Below are 15317 nucleotides of genomic sequence, written 5' to 3' on the forward strand. Positions count from 1 at the left end.
TTACTTGACACTGCAATAGGCCCAGCATATTCTGCGGTACTACCAACACCAAGTGGTCCAGTTACCACCCATCCAAGTACAGTTTCCACTGCGTATGGTCCATTATCATGACTATTTATTATTTTCCATGGCTCTAATGCTCGAGGAATGTCAGTTCCAATGAGGAGTTCAATGTCTGCCTCAATTTTCTTTAAATGGACACCCCTGAGATGAGGCCACATCTCCAGATCAGCTTGTGTGATGATGTTTTCTTTTGAGACAGGTATTTTATCCTGTGTGTAAACCTTCGGCAGGTCCAAATATGTACAGCCCTTCAAATCTCCCACCTCTAGTCCTCTAACCTCATAGGTTTCTGCAGGCTTTTCCTGTCCCATTGTTCGCAGAAGTATCTCTGTTTTGCGTCCTTTCAAATTTAGTCGGTTCATCAATCTTACAGTACAAAACGTTGCAGTGCTGCCCGGGTCAAGGAAAGCATAGGTCTGAATATATTTGTCCCCTTTTGCCACCTTAACTCGGACGGGAACAATTGCAAGTGCACATTTTCTCCCGGCCCCGGTTGAGTCACCTGCTGAAACAAGAGCACTGCTTATGGGAGTTTCTTCAATCTCAGTTTGACTGTCCTGCTTTGAAACTTTTGCACTTTTAATATGGAGTACTGTTGGATGTCTCATTTGACAAACTTGACACATTAGTCTCCTCTTACAATTTTTGCTTAAATGACCTTTTCGTAGGCAACCAAAGCAATATCCGTGACTTCTCAAAAATTCAACTTTACTATCACGTGACTCTGTTTTAAAATGCAAACAGTCAGTTAAGTTGTGTTTTCCTTCGCAAAATCCACAGTGAGGGATAATGGGACTGGGTGTCGTTTCAGGAGGTGGTGGAGGCAAAACTGATTGCTTTATAGCACATCCTGTATTCTCGGTAACTATTGATGTTGCAAAGCTGCTGTTTTTACCTCTTATTGATTTTAGTTCACCTTTGCCTCTTGGGAATGTTTTTCTGGTTGTTGTTTGGTCTTGAATGTCTCCAAACAAAGGATCCAAAAGCATGTTAGCATGATTTTCCACAAACTCAACAAGATGTTTAAATCTGACTCTCCTGCCAGTTTTCTGTTGTATTTCATAAGCTGTGGTTCGCCATCTTTCTCGCAGTTTATAAGGTAGTTTGGATGCTAGCAGCCTTAAGTTTGATGGGATTTCAAGGTCCTCTATGTACTGTAAATCTTGCATTACATTACAACATCCTCTCAAATACATTGCATATCCATACAGCATTTTTCCATCCTCAGCTTTAATTGCTGGCCAGTTCAAGGCTTTATCCAAATAAGCTCCAGAAACTATAATTTCATTTCCAAAGTGCTCCTTTAATAGTTGTTTAGCTTCTCTGTAGCCTCTACTTCCTTCCATATGTAAGCAGCTGCGAACCAAATCTCTTGGCAAACCAGATGTAAATTGTTCTAGATAATACAGTCTGTCTTTATCGTTTTTAGTCCTGTCTTCAATTAATTGTTCAAATGCATGAACAAAAGACTGGTATTTTAATGGGTTACCATCAAACACAGAAATATTTCTCGGAGGTAACAAAGACAGGTTTTGCTGGCTGACAATGAGTTCTGCTATGTCATTTTGTCTTTGAATAACAACATTAAAATTGTCATTAGCAGCAGTAACAGCCACATCTGGGTAATCTTGTACAGTTTGAGATGCATTATGATCATAAGTTGCAGCTTCAGTTTCACTTTCAGTGGGTTTCTTATTTTGAGGTTTATTCTCTGCTGTGCTTAAACTCCTGGGAGAAGATATACATCTCTCAAAAATAGTCCGTTGAAGTGGAGTTTTTGGTATAGCACCTAGCTGCATAAATTCCACATTGCCCTCTATCGACTCTGGTTCTTGATGAGAGCTATAATATTCATTCATACCATCACCTAAAGATGGTTTCTGGTCCACCTCATCACTTTGCAAGGTCTTTATTTTAGCGGTTGATGCTGCAAGATCAGCTTCTAGCTCAATTCGCTCCATCTTTAACTTCAATTTTGCTTCCTCCATTTGCAAAGCATGTTTCTCTTTCAAGGCAGCTACTCGTGCCAGTGCAGCAGCCTGTTCTGCTTTGGCCTTTTTTAACTCTGCAGAAACTGAGGAAGATCTGGATGCTGATGATCTTATGGAAGAAGAGGATTTTGATTTCTGTGATACATTGGATATGCTGTCAGATGGTCTGATTGTTGATTGTACAATGTCTTTTTTCCATGTTTCGACATCGTTCAAAAAATAATTTAGGTTAGTTAGTCGAGGCTCAAACCAATCATCGTAATCATTTTCTTTTTCTTCCTCTGATAAGAGCTCTTGAACTAACTTATGAGCATTTCTAAACTCATCCACAGCTTCCTTAAATGCTTGCACTGATTCATTGACTGCATCAACATTTCCTGCATCCGACATCAAAGTCTTGATTTCATTAATCTTTCTAGTACATGCACCCAGTCTGCCTCTGCGCGAAAGAACGCGCACCTTTAACATGTCCTCAGACGCAGGAGGAGTTTCAGGATCAGACATCGTTAATTATCACACAGATCCCTTCTCTTTCAAATAAGTTCATCAATAAAAATTCTTCTTTGCCACTGTCCTTTTTCAAAATCAACAACTTTGCTTTCGGTAGTGATCCATAGTTTCTTTGTAGCGCAGCGGCGCTTTCATTCATAAACTTAATCAGCTGGTTTTACTCACGACCCGCTGGCTGCTTTCTTTGTTCGTCTGCGAGCGATCTCCGCTGGATCCCCCAACTTTGCGTCTTTCATCAAGTCATCAGTGAAGTTTTTCCACTTGTTACGGCTACTCTTGGATTTTAACAAAAATCAAAAATCAAAAAGTGCCAGAGTAGTTTCTAGGAGGAGGGTTTTCCGACTCATCCAAAACAAAGCACTCGCGGAAAGTTTTCTGGTGGCAAACGGTGACTTTCTCAATGTACAAAATTAACAGAAACACTCTCCGAGTTGACTTTCCAAAAAATGTAAAATTAAACTTTATTTGGTGCGGTGGAAAAACTATTTCACCCCTCGCTCCTTAACCAAACAATCAGATGCCCTGCAGCAGCTGCTTCCGCTGCCTAATCACAGCAGGAGGTCACCTGATAAGGAGGAGGGTCTAAACAAAACAAATAAATAAACAAGTTACAATAGATGTATTATTTATATAAATTTAGATCTGTAACCTTAATACATTAGCAAAAATAAATTAATCCACTTCTTAATAGGCTCCAACAGCAAGTCTATTCCATTTATTTTTAACTCCATGTCTGCAGATCCGGGGGGGAGATATGTGCTTGTCACTGGCGAAATTAATTCCATCCCTGTTGCCCTTTTGAATATTTATGCCCCAAATTGTGACTGCCCCGACTTTTTCTGCAAGATATTTGATATTATTGCACAATTTAATAATAGGGACATGATTATAGGAGGTGACTTCAACTGTTATCTCGATCCAGTGTTGGATAGGTCCTCCAATAAGATTGCCTCTTCTTTGAAATCAGTGTCTGTTTTAAATAACCTCATTAAGTCACTAAACTTAGTGGATATCTGGAGGCTTCAGCATCCTTCCGATCGCAAATACTCATTTTTTCCCCCTCCCATGGTAGTTTTACCAGAATTGACCACTTTTTAATTGATTCTAAATTGATTTCACGTACAGTCAGTTCTCTCTATCACGGGATCTTAATTTCAGATCACGCCCCTCTCTTACTTCAGATCCACTTTAATCTTCATGCTCCATCGTTCAACTGGAAGTTTATCCCCCCTATCAATTCGGATCAAGCACTTAAGGACTTCATTCAGCTAAAATCTCAGATTTCCTTCTTTTTAATGACAAAGGTGATGTGTCTGATTCAGTCTTGTGGGAGACATTTAAGGTGGTTCTGAGGGGCAACATTATTTCTTATCAGTCTTCGGTCAAAAGGGCCAGATCTCAGCGTTTTGCAGATATTCAGGCTGAATTGGCTGTTTTGGAGGACAGGTACCAGAACTCAAATGATGAAAATATACTTAATGCCATTTTGAAGATAAAATCTGAATATAACCACATGCTTGGGGAACAAGTTGGTAATTGCATTCGCAAACTTAAACAAAAGCATTTTGAACTGGCGGACAAACCTGATAGATTGCTTTCTAGACAAATAAAAGGCACACTGGCAGATAGAGCTATTCATAAAGTTACTTCTCCTTCTGGCCAACTGTTAACTGATCCTAAACTCATTAATGATGCCTTTTTCAATTATTACAGTGATTTATACACCTCCAAGAGTAGTGCTACCAGCACGGATATTAAAGTCTTTCTAAACAATTTAAATGTACCTGTCCTGGATGAATCCGCCAGGGCACACCTGGACTCTAGTTTTACTATTGAAGAAATTAAATCCGCGATACACTCTTTATCTCCTGGTAAGGCTTGTGGTCCGGATGGGTTTGGAATAGATTTCTATAAATGTTATTTGGATCTGGTTGCCCCTCTTCTTCTGCGTATGGTGAACTCTTCTGTGGTGGAGGGAGTGTTTCCCCAGAGTTTGTATGATGCTCATATCTGTCTTCTCCTGAAGAAGGGCAGGGATTGCTCTAATGTTGCCTCATACCGTCCTTTAAGCTTACTAAATGGTGACCAAAAAATAGTAGCCAAAGTACTAGCTACTCGTTTAAATAAATGCATAGCTCATCTGATCCATCCCAACCAGACTGGCTTTATCCCCAACAGGTATTCCTTTTCAAACACTCGTCGACTCTTAAGTGTTATGTACCAGTCCAACCTTCCTGCCTCTGCAGTTATTTCATTAGATGCTCAACAGGCATTCGACCAAATTGAATGGGACTATTTGTTTTTGGTTCTCCAAAAATTTGGCTTTGGCGATAAATTTATGACTTTACTAAAAATGCTTTACGCTCAGCCAAGATCCTCAGTTCTGACTAATCACGACAGGTCTGCTTCTTTTTTATTGCACCGCGGAACCAGACAGGGGTGTTGTCTTTCTCCGTTGCTATTTGCATTGGCCATGGAACCCCTTGCTATTTCCATCAGGAACCATCCATCGATCACTGGCATTTCAGACTATGCTACAGATAGTCCCATTGGCCTGTATGCAGACGATGTTATCCTGACCCTTTCAGACGTTACAGTCTCTCTTTCTCCACTTCTTACACTTATAAATAAATTTGGCAAGCTTTCCGGTTTTACTATTAATTGGGATAAAAGTCTTTTTATGCCTCTTTCAAATGGTCTGAACGCTGCTTTTCTTAGCAATCTGCCATTCAAAGTTTCCACTAGTCATTTCGAGTACCTGGGGATAAATATCACAAGAGACCCTAAACTCCTTTTTAAATATAATTTTTTGGATTTAATCAACAAAATTAAATCCATGGCTGACATGTGGAGGCACCTTCCTCTTTCATTGATTGGTCGCATCAATGTTGTCAAGATGGTGTTCCTTCCGAAATTTACCTATCTTTTTCAAAATATACCCATTTATCTCACTGCTTCCTTTTTTAAGATGATAGACTCTATTATAATCCCTTTTGTCTGGGCTGGTAAGCACCCTCGAATATCAAAGTCTCACCTACAGAAACCTACTGCGGAGGGGGGCCTAGGCCTTCCTGTTTTTCGATACTATTACTGGGCGTGTAATGCCAGATCCTGGGTTTTCTGGACTCAGTTCTGTTCGAGGGGTGAGGTGGTGGACTCGCTACTACCCAAATGGCCATTGAACGAAAACCTTGCGTTATTAGAGCTTACTTCTTCTTCCTCAGCTGCAGTATTGTTTTCCAATCCTTCTTTGTCCTTGCAGTTGCTGAAGGATAATTTTATACTAAGAAATTCACTCAGGATTCTGAAGCAGTTAAAGAATGTATTGAATCTCCCTGGCTTGTCCATCTATGCGCCGATTTGTCAGAATTCAGCATTTAAGCCAGGTAATATGGATGTAGTTTTTAAGCACTGGTTAAATAAGGGGATAGTTGCTGTTAAGGATTTATACATTAATAATCACTTTGCTTCCTTCACGCAACTACAAGCAAAATTTGGTCTTCCTTCTAGCCATTTTTTCAGGTACTTGCAAGCTCGGAACTTTGTAAAACAGCACCTCCCCCACTATGAAACCTTACCGGCACAGCATAGTTTCTACGAGCTTATAAGAAAGCCCTCTACCTCTAAAAACCTAATTTCTCAGTTTGTTAATCTTTTCAGTTCATCCCCATCTACTAGGCATATAAAAGAGGCCTGGGCTTCTGATCTACTTGGTGAGATTTCGGATGAGCAATGGGATTTGTCTCTTTCAAGAATCAAGACCTGCTCCATTAACTCTAGACTGCAACTTATTCAATTCAAAGTTATCCATCGGCTGCACTTTTCTAAAACTAAACTCAATAGGCTATTCCCCTGCGTCTCACCAGAATGCGACAAATGTAAATTAGATGATGGGACTCTGGGTCACATGTTTTGCTCCTGTCCTAAACTAATGGACTTCTGGTGCAAGATTTTTGAATTTTATAGCAATGCTTATGGCAAGCCTCTGTGTCCGGATAGGCATTTGATCATTTTGGGTTGCTCTAAATCCTCTCTTGCTCTTCCCATGTCCCTACAACAGTCTCTAATGTTTGGTTTAGTGGTAGCAAAGCGGGTTATTCTACGGGAATGGAAATCCTCTACCCCGCCTTGTTTTAAGAAATGGCTTAATGATATGGTGTCCTGTATCTATCTTGAGGAGATTCGATACTCTTTGTCTGACAATCATCAGAAGTTCCTGGATGTGTGGGGTCCTTTCAATAGATACATACAAAATAATAGGCTAAAATAACTGTCGTTTACATCTGGACCTGTATTTTCTAATAATTTATTTTACTCATTTACCGTTTCGTCATGTTTATTGTGATTATAACTTGTGTTAATCTTTTCTTGTTATTCCATATTCCATGGTGGGCTGTTTGTTTCAATGTCCTCAGAAATGTCTCTTACTCGCTTGGACTCTGTCTCATGCTCGATAACACTCTACAATCTGATGTGCATTTTATCCTCTTATCAGACCCTTTGTTAGCTGACAGTGTTTTGTTCTGTTCTGTGGATTTTTGTTTTGATGATTCTGGTTAGTTTTTTTTTGTTTTTTTTATCCTTGTTGTTTTGTCCTCTAATTTGCCTGTTTATTCTTGAAAATCATAAATAAATATTAAAAAAAAACAATGCAACAAGGAGGACAGTAAGAAATGGCCTCTGTTCATTCCTCTCTGGACATGTTTCAGTAGAAGTGACACAGAAACACGAGATCCCGTTATTGTGCCTTCACAGAGATCTGTCGGCAAACATGCCGTGTTTGATTGCAGCTCTGTTTGTGTTTGAGGCCACAAGCTGCTCAACCACATCCATCAAAAACAGAGCTCTTCTGCTCACCCGACAGTGGGAAAAAGAGGTTTTTGCACCACAGGATGCTGCAATAACATACAATTATTTTCATTTTTATATTAAAACACAAATATTTATTGCAAATAAAGAAGATTTCACATAAAAATGGAGGCAATTTAGATTTACTTTAGAAATGTTGCTCACAACAGAAAGTAGTTGGAGGATGATGGTGCAACATCCTTTCCAATGACTTATCGTGTGATTTTAGTTTAATTTCTTATTTAATAGCAACACCGCAATTGTGACATTGTGTGTTTTTTAGGACATCTGCAGAATATCAACAAAGATTTGTAATGGAAACGCAGCTTTTGTCAATTTCCTGTGAGGAAATTGGTCATAATGTTTAGGAACGACCCAAAACCAATAAGGTTTTAGTCTAACTGGAACATCAGCGTCTTCGTTGGAGAGAACAACTGGAAAGAGAACATTTCTAATTAATCATTGAAAGCCCAAATTAATTACATCCATACAAGCGATTTGTGTTGGTAAAGTTCTGGTTCCAACCTACGCTTGTAAATAACAAATCAGATGTGAGGTTGAAGGAAAAGTCGCAGGATAGTCAGTGTTTCGTGTGTTATGGGGAACAAATCTGATGTTCCCTGAAAATATTTGGTTGTTCTGTTTAAACCGGACATTCCTTCATTATCACAGCTACTTTTGGTCAAGCCCACATCCACCATGAGGTTGCCATGTTTGTGCAACAGTTGCCAGAAGTAACACTTGACAGTTGTTTCAGTATCCCGCTGTGTGCAGCTTTTTAAATAAACCAAACTACATAACTCGGGACGGATCTTCGAGGTTTCCGAGATTGTTTTCCCCAGAGTTGGGTTCAGACTAAACAACATTCACTTGACGGCCGTCCAGCCTGAAAAATGGAGCCTGACCAAAAATGCTGCTGGTTTTAAAACTTTCCAGGAGTTTTATTGTTAAAATATACAAGTAACCCTGCGGACACAGACGGGACAGAGCAGAGCACAACAAGAACAGAGCCGAGAAATGACAACAAAACAAAGATTTAAAGCCACTAAGCAATACTTCTCAAAGCAACAGTACTTGCTGATTTTGCATAATCAAGTAATTCTTATTAAATCTCTAGTTTCATTCACAATATTTTACAGAAATGACCAATAAATGCAACTTTTTCCATTTAAATCTGTAATACAAACTTCACCAGTTGCTTTTTTCAGAATACAGGAGGCGACGTTCTGCTGCAGAAATCCAGCAGCTTGATGCAGGAGTTTATAAATATTTAAGCCCTGAAAAAAGAAAGACATGATAAATGTAAGGCATACGACAAACCGGGGTTTACCTGCATATTATGGGTAATGGTGTTATATGAATGATGGTCTTTAATGATTTATTTTTGCTGTTCTGCAACCATTAGTGTAAAAAGAATATTATGGTTTGCATAAACTGCAATTTATTGAAGAATTTCTGTAAAATCTATGCAAACGTTCACCTAAATTGTTTCACACATGATGCTGAAGATCTTCTTACTTCACAAAGTCATGACCTGTTTACTTCTGCAGAACATTAATCCAACTTACAAGCAAACAATGATTTATTTGTCTGCATTCATTGGATTAGCAAATACTCAGAGAAATGTGAGAAAGAAAAAGTTAAAACTTTAGATGTGCACAACGTGGAGTAATTTAAAAAACAACAGATCAAACCAAAATCTATGTTCAGACATTTGCACATAAGTCCAAGATTTCTGTGACTAATTAGTTTCATAAGAAACCACAAACTGTCCAGCTCAGATGAAAGTGAATTTGTTTGAACATTCAGAGACAATTAAAGAAAAGTCAATGCTCATGAAGTTGAAAGTGCTGAAACATCTCCATAATTTACATTGACACAACCTCCTTCAAACTCAGGAACTCCTGACTTGATGAAAATTTTCAAATGCTCACATGGAGAAACAGCATTACTTCTGGTGAAACGTTTTATGTTCATATCAGAAAGACGTTAAGCTATTTGATCATAAGGCATGGTGTTGACAGTGTCAGGCTGTGGGACTTTTTTCAGCAACGGTGCTGCTCAAAGTGGATGGAATAAGGAAGGAGGACTACCTTTAAATTATTTTATCTCATACTTCAAAGAAAGATGATTGGGAAGTGGACACAACTTTCACATTAATTTCAAATTAATCAAGTTTTACCACATTATCTGTAACAGAACAACGAAGTGCGTAGCTACACGAACTGATTATTAAAAGGTTTCTAAAGTGGTTGGTACCTTGCTATTCGACAGCCACGTGTCTGAACATAGACGCCTGTGTATATGACGTCACACCTCACAACGTTGTTGGTGAAATCTGATTCCAGGACGTGGAAATTGGGATTCACTGTAACCTGAAGAAAACCAAAAAAAAATAAATAAATAGTGGAAACTTCTGCAGGAACATTTTTAATGTTGGGAGTTCTGCTGTGTTTTCAATGAGATCATCAATCAGGAAAATGAGTCGTAAACCTGTAGGATGTAATTTCCTGGAGGCACGTCGGTGATGTCGATCCACTGGCAGTCGATGTTGGCGGCGTAAGTGTCATGGCAGCCTGGACTCAGTCCCTGAAAACACAAACACATCTACTAAAACTGTGAGAACCTGGGAAAAGTTTGAATTTCTTCTTGATGAAAGATCAATTTATCTTTTTTATTATAACTGTCTTTATTTTAAACAATAAATAAACCACAAATAAAAATCACACACAACTGAAACCATAAGTAAAATGCATTGTGAAATATTTATGAACAATATATCCTATTAAAAATTATTAATCATCAAGCTCATTTTAATTTAACAAGTGATTAATTGCTAAATTGCTTATTGTGAATAGTTTTGGAAGGCTTTCCCATTCCTTTCTGACCAAATTAGGACAATATCCTACTTAAATATTTTCTGGAAAAGGCAGATTTTTGACAGGTTTTACCAAATACTCTCTTGCGGAACAGAAACTCTGCTTGGCGGCAGCTGGAGGTCCGTTTACAGTGACCAACAGGCCCACCTGGACTTGTATGTTTGAAGGAAAATCATAACAGCTATAAAGTCTTGGCTCACACTTCATTTCCAGCTCTACCTGCGTGTGAGACGTGCAGGCGTAGCGTCGTCTGAATCCGGGGTCGCAGCCTGTGTCCTCCAGGCAGAAACTCGCCTTGTGTCCCTCAGCCACTTTACGTCCCGTCATGATGTCCAGCAGGTCGTAGTTACTGAAGGCGTCCATGCTGTGGAAATGCCTGAGGATGTAAAACAGATTAAGCTGAACTGAAAATAACATTTTATTTCTTCTGGCAGGCTTCAGGAATGCCTCTAGGGACACAATTTTATTGTTATGACTATATTTTGGGGTTGTGGTGATGCTTTCCTGGCCTGTCAGATCAGAACGGAGCAGCACTAATCCGGCCATCTATAAACAAAATGATGCGATGTCTCTTATTTCTACATTAAACTCACTGGTGACAGCTATGCCAGTCCCACTGATATCTGGGCTTCAGCGGGAGGAAGTCTGCGGTTCCTTGGTTCTTCACTTTCTGTGGGAATCGCAACAGAACCCTGAAGTCGATGTCTCGAACGTTGGGCGCATAAGCCGACCTTGGATGGAGATGAAAATAAAAAATAAAAAATGGGATAAGAGGAGCTGGAAAGCACTGCTGCTGCTGCTGGCTGAGCTCCCAGCTGTAGTTTTCTTAAACGTATTGAAGCACAAATGATTTGTTCGAGTGAGCTCAGTGCTTTTGGGAAAATCAACCCAGAACATTTATGTCTTGGCAGGATTTTATTCTGGCCAGCCACTTCTCCATAGGAAGATCAAACAGCTTTTATAACTTCACCCAAATAAATGAAAAAAGAAAAACCCAAATCAACCTAAAGCTGAGACGTAAAGGAAAGTTTCTTGTGCTTGTGTGAGTTACTGTGCGGACGTGCAGCTGAGTGCGTACCAGACTTGAATGACCTTTGGAAACGTACCTGGACAGACAGTTTTCCTCTGCAGCACAGCGTAGCGCGTACATCTGCATGCGCTGGACGTAAGTCCCTGCTTGGATGGCGTAGGGGTCTGGAATGAGGTCTGGCAGTCCTGGAGAAGGAATAAGAAGGACAATCCAAATTATTTAGGCTGGAAACTGTTTGTGGAGGTGAAATCTGGACTAAAAAATGTTTGCATTCCTTCACGATCATTGTTTCTGGTATTAGCTTGATTCAAAGACATTTTTCTCAGTTCACATCGTTGCTCTGGAAACTGAAATATTCACAGAACCAGATGACTCAAAGGATAACCATCAAATTATACAAGTTGGGAATTAAAAACAAAGTCTTACTGTTTACAAAATATGTTTTTTTTACACATTTGTTAAAACTGTCTTCATGTTGTGACTGTCTGTGAAAAGATCGATCGCCTCCATCTCCTCTCTGAGCTACTGCTGCCTTTTGAAGAAATGCACCACTTCCAACAAAAACCAACCAATCAGAGCCAGGAGGAGGGTCTTACTGCTGTCAATCAAGCTCATGTACTCACTGCTAAATGTGGTATGTTGGTGGCGAAACAACCTAAGAAGAGTTTTTATGTTAGGCTGTATTTCTCTCCTACATGAAGCAACTGAATGAGCTATTGCTAACATTAAATCTTTCCTTTAGAGCAGTAGAAAGTACTGCTGATTAGGTAGCAATATCTGCACAATATTTATATCAGAAAGGACTGGTTAAAGTGCAATAATTGAGCAATAAACTTTCATTTTTTAAAACAAAATATATATTTACCCAGTTAGACACAGCATCACAGCAGCAGAGTCATGGAAGCACACATTATTTTCCAATATTATCGCCAAATTCAAGACTAGAACTTGAATCTCGAATCTTGAATCTTGAATCTTGAATCGGTCAAAAAACTGATTAAGTGGTTCTGCTTCTCAGTCTTCTCAAGCCTGTAGTTATCTCTGTTTCTGGAGCAGCCATTAAACTTTTCCTTTCCACTGAATTTTCCAATAATGTGCCAGTTTACAACACTGAACAGCCAACTTCTTAAGCGATGAGTTGGTGCGCCGGAAAACTGCCAAGTCAGCAATATCCTCAATTACCGTGGAGGCCATAACTGGACCGAAACATTTCCGTCTTAAATGTTGTAGTTGTTGTTTTGTGTTAAAAAAATTGTATCTTTAGAGAAACAGAATTTTAGATTGTAATTATAATAGATTTGAATTAATTAAATTAAATCAATGACATTTTAGATCACGTTTCAATTTATTGAGATGAATAAATGACAACTTCCTGAGAATTACATTAACATACAGACATCCTGGCTGTTCTTTAAGATATGAATGAATACTTTTTATGGTAATAAAATTTGACATTCATCTTAACAAACCCCCTAATCTTAAGAACAATCACCAATCAAGGATTATCCAATCCAGTTTGTACATTTTAACTTCTGGATATCAAACTCCATCAGATGCTTCCTGAAAATGTTCCAGTTTTTGAACATACAAACACATATTTTTACTCCAGTAAAAGTAAAACTTTTTTTCTATTAAGAGTAAAACATGTGTTAACTGATCAAAACATCAATCTTTTAATGTTTAAAAGTTACATATTCAGACAGATCAAAATATAAAGTTATGATGAAATTTTGGTCTTTAAAAACCTAAATGAAAAGAATTCATAACAAATTAACAAAATTAGGCAAAATAAACATTTCCAAATCAGTTTCTGTCAATATAAAAATACAAAGGTTATGAAACTTTAACAAAAAACTGCAGGAGTGTGTTCATGTCCGGTGAATTTTTGGTTAAAATGTATTTGTGAAGTAAATCAAACTAGAGTATCCAGTATGAGTAACTTCAAACTGGAAATTACTCAAACTGATACTTTTAAGGTAAAAGTATCGCTACTTTTACTTTTACTCAAGTAGCGATACTTCAAAATAAAATCACTCAAGTAATTAAAATACTCCTTAAAGTATTTTTTCCCAAAATGTTACTCAAGTAAATGTAACTAGAACTCCGATTAAAATCGAGGCTTGTTTTTAATGTGACTGGATTTGTTCCCAATGAAAGAGACACTTTTGGACTCACCATTTTGAAAGTACCTGGTTCCGTACCCTGTGCCGGGCGGGTGGCGCGTCCGGCCCACCGACCTACCTCTGGCAGGATACATGTTGTAAAAAACAGAGTTCCTGTGCGTTTTGAACGGATTTCGGGGGTCGTCGCTGACCATGCCGTCTCCGTCAGCCTCGTTTGTTAGATAAACTCTTGACACTGGGAGCGGAGCGGGAGCGTCAGATTCGGTTTCCAGAACTGATGGATGCGCGGGTTGCCTGGAGACAAGTATCCCGTCCCGCAATGCGAGTAATTGTTGGAGTTGCTGCTGCTCTCCTGTGTTACTGGATGCGCCAACAGCTTCTCTTCTGCTTAACGAGTCTCTTAAACTCCCGGATGAAGAGGAATTGAAGCGCTGTGCGTCAGTAAACCTCACAACCTGCGCTCCTCTGTGCGCACCCGGCACATTGCTGGCAGCGCCCTCCCTCCTCCTGCTCAGATAAACTCTGGACTGGCTGCCAGACCGAGCCGGAGCCTGGTACTCTGATCCGGTGCTCATCAAGCTGTAAACCTGCCCGTTGTTCTCCCACTGGATGCGGTGCCGCCAGGGTCCAGCCGGGCGCTGCTGTCCAAAAACTAAAGGCAGAAGGACTTGGGAAAGATATAATAAAACCAACCACTCTGCCATGACAAAAATAAGAGAAAATAAAAAGAAATGCACAAGTTTAAATGATATGTTATCAGAAATCAGGTGCAGAGAACCTGGAAGAAGAGGATGAAAAGCGAAGATGCGCACTCGGGTCCAACTCTTGGAAGCAGCATAACTTAACAGCTTGAACAGAAAGGAGGGACGGACCTGGCCTCTGGAAATTTGTCCAGTTACTTTTGTAAAGCCAAACTCCCATGACGATGAATTAACCCTTCCCTCGCCATGGTTAACTTTGGTTACACGAGGACGTTTGTTCAGTAAACTTTACGCACAGGTGTGAACACCGGCCATCCCAACGCTACCATTAAATCTAATTATTTTCCACAAAGAAAATCACCCAATCTTTTAATATCTTACATTTACCTGCGCATCTATAATTAAACATGTACTTTTTTCTCAAGTGTTGCAGATCTGCAAATATAACAAACCGCAGTTTTTTCCTATTATTATTATTACTATTATTATTATTGTTGTTGTTGTTGTTGTTGTTGTTTTCATTTGTAAAACTGGAATGTTGAACGGTCTTATAGTTTGCTGTATTGAAAACATCAAAAGATTCCTAAAATAAAAAAAAGAAAAATAAAAACCTGGTTGGAGTTCACACGTAGCGATTGCTTGACTCAGTTTTAAACGTTCACCAGAAGGGGGCAGTATAGGTCTTTCTATTTCTTGATATTTCATGTTTTTGTTGCATTAGCGTTGCCCGATGTGTCTTTGAACTTTCTTAAAATGTGGGTAATGAGGTGCACAAAAAGGATAGGCAAAGTTTTAACATTCTTCTGGATAAATGCAATATTGTTGTTTTATCCTTGTTTTTTTTCTGTTCTGATTTTTCAGGTTTATTTTTGTTCATTTTGAATATTTCTATGAAATAATTACATTATTTGAGGCCATTCCAGTAGCTTAATGTTAGCCTGCTTTGTTTGCTCCTTAAAAAAGCAGCTCTTACTCTGAAACGAAGCCTTCAGGGTCACATCAAACCTGCAGATTTCCACATGGACAAACTAAATGTCTTTGTGAGAAAAACTGAGCTATTCAGCTATTTTTATTTGGATCCAGATTCCATCTGGATGCTGTGCAGTTCGAAGGATTTCTGCCTTTATTTTTTTACTTTTAGATGCACAACCGTCTCAACAAGGTCTTATTTA

General features: G+C 39.0%; 1 protein-coding gene across 1 annotated transcript; it reads right to left on the reverse strand.

Annotated features, from left to right (window-relative positions):
* Positions 1-8068: 8068 nt before the first annotated feature.
* On the reverse strand, positions 8069-14357 carry LOC102222632 (protein-lysine 6-oxidase-like). Its single transcript, XM_023335875.1, has 7 exons — positions 13497-14357; positions 11398-11506; positions 10885-11022; positions 10511-10667; positions 9906-10001; positions 9672-9787; positions 8069-8689 (listed from the first exon to the last, which is right to left on the reverse strand). The coding sequence occupies exons 1-7, from the start codon at positions 14146-14148 to the stop codon at positions 8683-8685; spliced, it is 1275 nt and encodes a 424-aa protein (XP_023191643.1). The 5' UTR covers positions 14149-14357; the 3' UTR covers positions 8069-8682.
* Between the last annotated feature and the right edge of the window lie 960 nt (positions 14358-15317).

This window comes from Xiphophorus maculatus, chromosome 6, assembly GCF_002775205.1.
Source record: "Xiphophorus maculatus strain JP 163 A chromosome 6, X_maculatus-5.0-male, whole genome shotgun sequence".
Classification (NCBI taxonomy): domain Eukaryota; kingdom Metazoa; phylum Chordata; class Actinopteri; order Cyprinodontiformes; family Poeciliidae; genus Xiphophorus; species Xiphophorus maculatus.

What these genes read in the sequence shown, in the direction of transcription:
- LOC102222632 (XM_023335875.1), bottom strand. Translation starts at nt 14,148, where the DNA reads ATGGCAGAGTGGTTGGTTTTATTATATCTTTCCCAAGTCCTTCTGCCT. An exon ending in GAGGAAAACTGTCTGTCCAG is followed by an intron (nt 11,023 to 11,397) that starts GTACGTTTCCAA and finishes TCTCCATCCAAG; the next exon opens with GTCGGCTTATGCGCCCAACG. An exon ending in GACTGGCATAGCTGTCACCA is followed by an intron (nt 10,668 to 10,884) that starts GTGAGTTTAATG and finishes TTACATCCTCAG; the next exon opens with GCATTTCCACAGCATGGACG.